This window comes from Lycium ferocissimum, chromosome 7, assembly GCF_029784015.1.
Source record: "Lycium ferocissimum isolate CSIRO_LF1 chromosome 7, AGI_CSIRO_Lferr_CH_V1, whole genome shotgun sequence".
Lineage (NCBI taxonomy): Eukaryota > Viridiplantae > Streptophyta > Magnoliopsida > Solanales > Solanaceae > Lycium > Lycium ferocissimum.
In genome coordinates this window covers 41,181,091-41,190,774 of record NC_081348.1, presented here as the reverse complement: position 1 = coordinate 41,190,774, position 9,684 = coordinate 41,181,091, and the positions used below count along the sequence as shown (strand labels likewise).

The window sequence follows — 9,684 nt, the reverse complement described above, 5'->3', positions numbered from 1 at the left end:
ACGAGTTGATAGAATCTAATACTTTGATTCAAACTTGTATATGTATTGAGAAATTCATTAAAAATATATAAAAATTGAATTTAAAACCTAGTTAATAGCACTTGAGGTCACAGTTCTACAATTCATAATCCATAAAATTCAAATTTTAAATCCGCTTTCGGATGAAAAGCATGCATGCCAAAGTGTTATTGGAGTGTACAGTAACATGCATAGACGCTCCATCTACCAAAACTTTAATTTCCATGGTCACCATAAAAGCAGTGGAGTCGTCACATGATGGTCAGTCGAACACTATTGCCCCCGCCCCACCCAATATAAAAATTATATTGTGATGCATAATTTTCTCCTAACTTTGCCTAATCCTTTAAAAGGCTGTGTCAAATTGAAAGTGTAACATTATTGTACTTTGTGCCGCAGTTGTTGTTAATTTGTGCTGCAGTTGTTGTGCTTAATTTGGCATGTGAGCTCATATTCATTTTAATATTCCTTATTATGTGAGCATTTCGATTTCAAGGGTTGTCAGAAACCGCTCAACCGTTTTGAATTTTTCCAACCTGCTACTTAAAACACAAAATAATGAAAACAAATGAATGGTTTCTATAAGATTGACCACTAAACTGAAAATGAATTAGATTTTACACTGCAAAAGGAAAAATTAAGCTAAAAATGAATAAAGTAGCAAATACCTAAAAGCAAAATTACAATAACCTCCCTAAAATACGTTACATTTCTATTCCTACCCTCCTAGCCTCCTACAACCCACAATTTACCAAAATTTTCACATTTGAACCGCAACCAAGCTAGACCTACTAAACCGCTTTTCAAATGAACCGGGTTCTCTTGCATTTCAACAAATTGAAAGCATAGAACTTAAACCGGAGTCAACAACCTCACCGGTTTCCTTCTTTCGCCTCATCTCCAATACTTTGCGGTGACTATTAGAGTGAACTTCTTGAGAAAATGTTGGACTACAAGCCGGTCTATACTCCGGAAAAAGCCGACCGGATTTGTATCTAACACCACATGCGTTACACAATGTTTTTGGACCCAATGGACCGGCTCTCCACTGTGGTGTTTTTTGAACTTGGCAATGAGTACACCTACGTCCTGAACCGGGCTGAACCGGGTTCTCTGCTAATGAATTCTTTTTCGGCTTTTTCAACGGTTTTTCTACACTACATAACCAGTCACCATCTTGAACCGGGTTCATGAATAAAACCGAAGGGAAAGGTGAAGAACCGTATGATGAAGAGGTTGGTGAAGAAGAGTTTTCTGAAACTGTTGGTGATGGGGAACACCATGTTCTTCCAGCCGGTCTGGACCGTTTGGTTCTTGGTTTCCTCTGAACAGGTAACGAAAAACATGGAGCTCTCATTTTCTGAACAGCCGGTCTAACCACCGGTTCAGACCGGGATTCTTGAAAACCGCCGGTTTTGTCCTTGAAACTGCTGGCCGGACACAACAAAGAGAATTCTGATGAAGTATCGTCCACAAATTGTGATAACCATTCAAGATTCTCCAATTCATCAACCTGTTGAAATGGTTTTTCATAAAAATCCAAACTTCACAATATAAAACGAAAAAATAATGGGCAAATTTTTGTTTTCCACGATTTTGTATATATCATATATTTATAGGATATCATAGTGAACAGTATTTATTCATTTAATAGAAAATACTCTTAAGTCCTTTATGATACCCGCATGGTATATATCATATATTGACTTGATACCCACATGATATACGTCATATACTGACAGGATATATATTTTACCGGAATAGGGAGTTCTCCAAAGCTTTCCATGCCGGAAAAGGTGGAGTCTTGTGAATTTCTGTTTTGAGAAGACTTAGAAAAAGAGTCTTTTTCATCATCTTCATGCAGTTCTTGTAAAGAGCCATCTTTGAAATCTTTATCAGAAAAATCCAAAAGGTCATCAACTGAAAAATCATCACTTGGTACGTTATTAATCCCTGTTACACACCATATATCATCAAGAAAAACTTGTTGGCTAGTTTTCATGGCCATGTCTGAAAGAAAACTAGATTTCAATGCTCTTGCTTCAATCAACTCCATGAGAAAATAAGGAAAAAAATTAAAACTAGGACAAAAAAAGTTTGTTTTTTTTAAGGTACAGAGAAGTTTACGTTGGTTTTATGGTAAGGAAAAATTGGAAGGTAGAAGAAGAAGAGGAAGTTGGACAATTGCAGGTTAAGGCAAAAAATAAAAAGTTGAAATGAAGAGTTTTTGGGTTAAAGCACTGAAAAAGGGGCGAAACTAGTGGGGAGTTATTGTGTTTTTTTCTCTTTTTATTTCTTTTTATCTAACTTTCTCTCTCCTTTTTATGAAAATAACTGTAGAAATGAATATCTTTTTTTTTTTTTTGGGTTAATAATTGAGGAGGACTATGTAGAGAACTGTTTTATTATTACGGTGGTCCGTTACGCATGAAATTGGAACGTACACGTGGTGAAATATTATTGGCTAGGTGACAAGTCTTTTCTTTTGTAACTGGTCCAGAATTTCAAGTTGATTTTTTGTTATATTCTGTTTTAATAGTTTTAATAAGAAGCATATTTATTTGATTTATGGTTTACAATTCAAAGGCGGGGAAAGTGAAAATGAAAGGTGTTGATTAAATTTCAAAGCTTCTTCTTAGAAAGAAAAAGGAAAATGGTCAAAAAGAGAGAGCTGTTCTAGAATGACTGCCCTTAAATTGACTTTAAGTTATTACCGCGTTGAATATTTAAGTTATTACCGCGTTGAATTCCAATTGACGTTTTCTTAATAAGTTTAGGGAGTAATTAAATTTTAGCTGCGATTCACTAGCATATACGCGGAAACATACAAAGTTTAGCAACAAATGGACCTCGATTTTATCAACCAATGAGCACCGATTGTAACTAGCCTGCAATATTACTCATGATTCAAATTTTAATAAAAGTTCAAAAAAATTTAAGTTTTGATTGACATAATTATTCGAAGAAATTGGTTTATATGCGTGCAAATTAGTCGAAGTTAGTGGCAAAATAACAATTTTTGTGAAAACTTACTTTTTAGTTTGTGAAATTGGTTTTTGAAATAAATCATTGCACAATTCATAGCATTATTCGATATAGTATTGATCCAATATTAATTTTTCGTAATGTAGGCACTTCATGAAGTTATCACTCCAAAGTCCAAACACTTGATGAAGTTCAAATACAAAATTCTGAAAACATTCCTCCATTTTTCGAAATTTTGGATAACCATTTCTTTAGTGGTTTTTAGTTGATTTAAGAAAATATTAGAGTTTTATCGGAATGTTTGTTTCATAAAGATATCATATTACACATCTTTTATTTGTCCATAAACCAAACAACTAGAAGAGTAAAAAGTCCTATACTTAGTCACAGGTGGTACTATTTGCCAGCAAATATTAGTAGATATTATTAGCACGCATTAAACAGAATAACAGAGATCTTGTCAATAACAGATATCTTTTCAACAAACTTAAATATTGAGAGGAAGTGATTATTGTGTGGGGGTAATATAGGTCAATAATCAAAACTTTAGTTGGGCAACACAATGATTATTGCTTTCATTGTGGTGTATCGAGAAGCATTTGCTTTTTTTCGTAATTTTTACGAGGGAACAATTTTGTCTATGCTAATAGAAAATTGTTTGTATTATTCGAAATGAATCAACTATATTGCCCTCTAAATAAAGTGTAAATTTGATACAAATGAGGGAAAAAGGTAGTTGATTTAGAAATAATTTTTCACGTTTGACGGTCGTTATTGAAGAGTATTTTTGGACCGTTAGGTAACGTTAAAGGCTTTTATATTCGGATGGAATAGCGGAGGACAAATTTAAATCTTTACGAATAATAGAGGGACAAGTTTGATCCTTCTCTGCTTCTAATTAGTTGGCCTAATGTAAATCAATAGGTTTCTGATATGAGTGGCTAAAAATTAATCTCGGATAATGTCTAAACTTTAAATTGATGCTTTAGTAACAATAAATGTGGAAACAAAATAATCACATAACAATAGACTTTAAATTAATAGGCATATGCAGTATACTCCTTTCTAATCTATTGTAGTACTATGATCCATGAGTAAATGTTTTAATATTTTCATTATTTGGATGCATATAAACTTTAAACTGTTTCATGATTTGAATTTCAAATTTGTAAAAAAGAGGGGATGTAATATATCGATTGATGATATTGATGGTCTAAGCATTTCCAATGTCAAGAACGACAAACTATAAATGAAAGCAAAATAAACACTCCTATCAAAAAAGACAAGAGGGCCGTGAGTGAACAGTTAGAAAAACATGGCGCTATGAAAATTCAAAAATTAAAAATCAAACTATACCTTTCTTTAGGTATATTTTGGCAAACTTTGCCGCGTTGATTGCGCCGCTGTTATTCGGTTTGTTTTGGAACTTTCGGTTAGTATCAATCATCCACCTGATTGAATGTTATTCATGCGCCAAAAATTCGAATTCAAGCCCGATTGAGTCCAAATTGGTTAATGTACTTACATGTAAGGGTGTCAATGGTTTTCAAAAAATCGACTTTCAAACCAGTATCGCATCGTAAAACATTTTTAGATTCTTTTAATAAAGCCGATGCGGTTTTATAAAAAATTAAACCAGATCAATAATAAGCGGTTGGTTTTTAATTTTATAAAAATAAACCGGAAAAGTACCGTACCGAACAAATTTATGTGTAAAATATATTCTATATATTAGATTTAAATATAATTAATAAAAAAAAATTGTCTTGAGTTCGGGATGATGAAATAATTAACACTTAAAGTTCTAACTCTGAAACCTATTATACTACTCCTATTGAAATTAAATTACTTGTAACGTCTCCAAAGAGTAGCCGGCTTGTAAGCTATAAGGTATTTGAACAATCTAGGATAGAAAGCTACAAAGTAGTAGATATTTTTCCTCTCATTTGATTTTAAATCTCTCTTATTGGATACTTAATCTTAGTAGTCTCAGTTGATCTTGAGTCCCATCTTAATTTATTTTTGCCCTCTCATGCGATATAAATTATATTTTTTGTCTTTACTTAACATTGTTTTACACTACCGTAAAATAGTGGGATCAATCTTTATTCTTGTTGTCGAGATCAATCTTTATTCTTGTTGTCTTTCATGTTTTTTTGATTCATCACGTTTTAAAAAGTAAAAATGTCTAGAATTTTTGCCAAAGTCCTATAGAAGTATGCATGATATTGTGTCTTTAACTTTTATTGGTGACTATGACATGATGTTGTTTTGTTAAAAAAATTAAATCGAAAATTAACCGAACCGTACCGATACCGAGATGATGGGACGGTTTCGGAAAGTCTAATTTTGGCTAATTTTGGTTCTACAAAATGAAATAACCGAAAAATTGGTATGGTATAAAATTTATAAAATAACCGCCCAAACCGTACCATTGACACCCCTACTTACAGCACTTGGTATTTTTACACAAAATCAAGTATTTCCTTAATCTTAATTTATAAATCACACTTTTCTTTTTAGTTTGTCTAAAAAACGATATCAGATTTTTATATTAAGAATAAATTAATTTTAAACTTTATTTTACGCTACCTTAATGAGATGATTTATATTTATACAAATATTTAAAGCTTGTTTTAAATAATAAATTTCAAAAATTCACATTTCTTTTTCATACTTTGTGTCGTCAAATAATGCTACATAAATTGAAATGGAGAAAGTAACTAATTTTAATAGTTAAGAGTGGAGGTGAGAGGACACAGAGTTAACTTGTAGCTAAGTGACAATTACACGTGTATGAAGGACTCATGTTTTGCATTAATTAATTTGGGGTAAATCTCGTGTGTGAATCTAGAGGGTAAACTAAGCATTTTAAGAAGTCAATTCAGGACTCATTTGTTTGCACTTAATGGAGGTCTGAATCTAAATGATTCAGATCTTAAGCTATTAAGTGCATTTGTTTACATTAAGATCTAACCACTTATTTGATCTAAATAGATCTTAATCATTGAGATCTTGAAAAAAGTCTGAACATGATTAGGAGGTATTTTGTATGGATAATTTTTACCACTGCTTCACCCAACCCCACTCCCGCCACCCACCCAACTCTCCACTACCCCACCCCCACCACTCACCCCCAACCCTACCCCCTACTTACCAAACCCACCTATCCACGACCATCATCCTACCCCTACCACCCACATACCTTACCCCTAACCATCCCCTCACCACTACGCAACCCCACCCTAACCCCAAACCCGCCACACCACCCCCACAACCCTCCCACCCTTACCTACCCCCACCTACGACCCCCACCTCACCCACCACCACGAACTTACCCACCCACCACTATCATAAAGCATCTCCACCATTACTAGCGAACATAAATGTTTCATTTTTTTGTCAAATAATATTTTTATCTTATTAAATTTGTATTTATTTTCTAATTTTTGTTACTTTTTTATTTAAATTGTATATTTATTATGTTTTAAAAAATATTTTATGCACATCAAATGTTGAAAAACAAACAGTATTAATCATTCAGTATTCAGATCTAGAGAAAACATCTTAATCATTCAGATGTGCATTCAGATTCAGACGTCTTAATCTTAATGAAAACAAATGAGGCCTTAAGGGTTATGACCTATGGGAAACGTTTATTATTCAATGTTGGACGAAGAGTTTGATTTTTAAAGTAAAGTTGGGGTATAACTAATTTTCAACCCTTTAATAACATACAAAAAACATTTTTTATAAACATCATATAATATATAACTACAATAATATACTATGTAAGTATTTATCCCTATTCAATGTTTATATCAAATCTATATATATACACAACATATATTTTTCATACATATACAATAACAACATATCCAATGTAATCCGACGAGTGGGGCTTACGAAAGATATAGTATACGCAAATTTTAACCCTACTTTGTGGAGTATATAGGTTGTTTTCAATAGACCCCCGACTTAAAGAAAACATATCAAAGCAAATATATCTTTCATACGCATTATCACTTAACAATGGTTATTGAGTGTGTGTTCGGTATGAAGGAAATCCAATTTTCTCATATTTGTTTGGTCAAAAAGTTTGGAAAACATTTTCTTTTGGAAAGTTCTTCAAAAATCGGAAAAATGACTTCGCTAATCAAAGTACGGAAAACAAGTCAACAATTCGCATTTCACCAACCACCCTACCACCACCCAACCCAATTTGAACCACCAAACCCTAACAACTCCCACAACCCCATGCACCCTTCCCTACCCACCACCCCACCCCTATCCCCCACCACTCCTTTTTTTTTAAAAAGTTTTTGGTGGGTGTGGGGATTGCTTTGGTATGGGGTGGTGGGGTTGGTGGGGCATGAATGGTATTTTCTGAAAAATATTTTCTACCAACTAACCGAACATGAAAAAATAAGTAAGAAATTCACTTATTTATCAAACGCGAGAAAATAAGTAAAAATACACTTATTTTCCAAGAACACATTTTATAGAAAAACATTTTCCTTGGAAAACATTTTCTTCCATACCAAACACACCCTAAGAGGAAATGATTTCTTATTCAAACATACAATACGAATAGAAAGAAGAAGACCCTATAAAGATCTTGTGCTACTTTCTTGCTGATATCATGTGAAAAATGATTATATAAAAAAAATAACAAATGTAATAAATTGTAAACTAAGTCTCCTAATTATTGTTTAAGTAATATATATAGACTTTAATATTTAATTATTACGGTTAAATTATTCGATTTAGTAAAAATATCGAATGCAATTAAATATTTACCAATCCTGTTAATGGTGTCTATTTTATCTTCGATTTTACCAAACTTATGTCAAAATAGGAACAATTCAAACTAGTTGTTCGATAGTTGGAGGCGTGTCTTTCATGAATAGTTCACATCGTGCGAGGCCGGCAACTACCAAACTTTTCCAGAGGGCGAAAAGCCACCGGTCGCCCCACCACTTCCTCTCATTTTGTATCTTTTTTGTTTTACGTAATTATTTTTGTTCATTAGAAGAAGAAAGTGACTGGAGAATGAGTCAGAGCGTTTCTTATACAATTCTGTGAAAAAGTCAAAAGCACAAGCTACAACGCAGAAGTGAGGAGCTCCACATGTGAGTCCTATCTGTCAAATTTTCTTTTTTTTTTTTTTTGGTGAAACTTTTCTTTATTTCTGATAAGTACGAGTAGTATTTTACTTCTTTCCTTTTTCTTTTTTGGTTTGTTTGGCTTTTTTCTTACGTCAAACTTGATTAGTAATAATAGTCTAGTAACGTAGTTTTACTAGTTCCCTCGAGAGATGGCTCATTAGTCAAACATGCTGGACAACTTGAAATGCAACATTATGAGATTGGCTCTTACCTAAATTAATTAATCACTATTATAGAAATTTTTACTCTTGTTAACTCTATCAGGAAAAGATTGACATCAAGTCCGCCTGGCCCTTGAGGACCGAGCCGCATACGTGCTATAATGATAATTACAATATAAATTAATGTTGTATAAATCTGAGCGAATCCGAAAAGAATGCTTCAGTCCATAATGTTCTCTACAACACTTGAGAGCATGAAGTTGGAATCGCATCTCGCGGTGAATATATATCTGATGTCCTATACACACCGTTCGTCATAACCTATAATTTGTTTCGCCTAAGGCATAATACTAATGATTATCATGACTTATGTGGCACACTGTGGTGTCCCTCTTCCCGTTCCTATCGTTCCAAATATGCTTGCGGCGTATAGCCAAGTGGTAAGACATCGATTATTAGTACCACTCACAACAATTAGAATCTTTTTACTCTAAGTTATAAATTTCAAGACCGAGCTAACGACTATAAGGGACGCAGCTAACTATAGTCTATAGCCTCTGATCCCACATGCAAAAAGTTTGACGTGAACCTACCTTTTTTTTAAGAGAAGAGAAAAAAGACAGATATATATATGACATAAATAAATCATTTCAATCGCATGATTGAACAAAAAAACTAACTTCGGCCAAGATCTTTTATCAATCTTTTGATCTAAAATTAATTGACATTGGTTGTATGATGCTACTAATTAAAATCATTGCGCTTTATTCTGGTGGCACTTATTACTAGTTTTGAGTTTTCGAACTTTACAAATTTGCTAATCTCACGAGTCTATTATGAGAAAAAACTCATGTTACACATCATAGTATTTGTTACAAAAACGACTAAGCATTATAGTTAATCGCAATAAGATGTTCGTTCATATGAATCATTCGCTTCAATTTTTTGATATGCTCCATTCCTCCATACCTAGAGGAGTTTACATTTATTTTTTGGAAATTATATATATAATTATCTTAATTCAAAGCAACTTCTAGCTATTCATATGATTTAGATCAGTCTCATTTTTTGTAATAGACTAGTGAATATGTCCGCGCTTCGCGTGGTTATAAGACCTCCTTAAATTTATAATATAAAATTTTCAATTTTCTGAATACTAAAATAATCACAAAGTATGTTTCCGAAACTTAAAGTAAGTTATTGGTACTTATTTTTTCTTTCAAGCAATAATTTTTAAAACATTTATGATTTTAATCCATATGAATTTTGGATCCGAAAAATAATGGCCTTTAAATTACACACCCATTAACAACTTTCCAAGTGAAAGAAAAATGCAAAGATCAGAACTCTAT

General features: G+C 32.8%; 1 protein-coding gene across 1 annotated transcript; it reads right to left on the bottom strand.

Moving 5' to 3' along the window:
* Window positions 1–577: 577 nt before the first annotated feature.
* Window positions 578–2,332, bottom strand: LOC132065062 (GATA transcription factor 5-like). Its single transcript, XM_059458288.1, has 2 exons — window positions 1,775–2,332; window positions 578–1,531 (listed from the first exon to the last, which is right to left on the bottom strand). Exons 1-2 carry the CDS (start codon window positions 2,072–2,074, stop codon window positions 848–850), a joined length of 984 nt encoding a protein of 327 aa, XP_059314271.1. The 5' UTR covers window positions 2,075–2,332; the 3' UTR covers window positions 578–847.
* Window positions 2,333–9,684: the final 7,352 nt, after the last annotated feature.

What these genes read in the sequence shown, in the direction of transcription:
- LOC132065062 (XM_059458288.1), bottom strand. Translation starts at nt 2,074, where the DNA reads ATGGAGTTGATTGAAGCAAGAGCATTGAAATCTAGTTTTCTTTCAGAC. An exon ending in TTGGAGAACTCCCTATTCCG is followed by an intron (nt 1,532 to 1,774) that starts GTAAAATATATA and finishes CCATTTCAACAG; the next exon opens with GTTGATGAATTGGAGAATCT.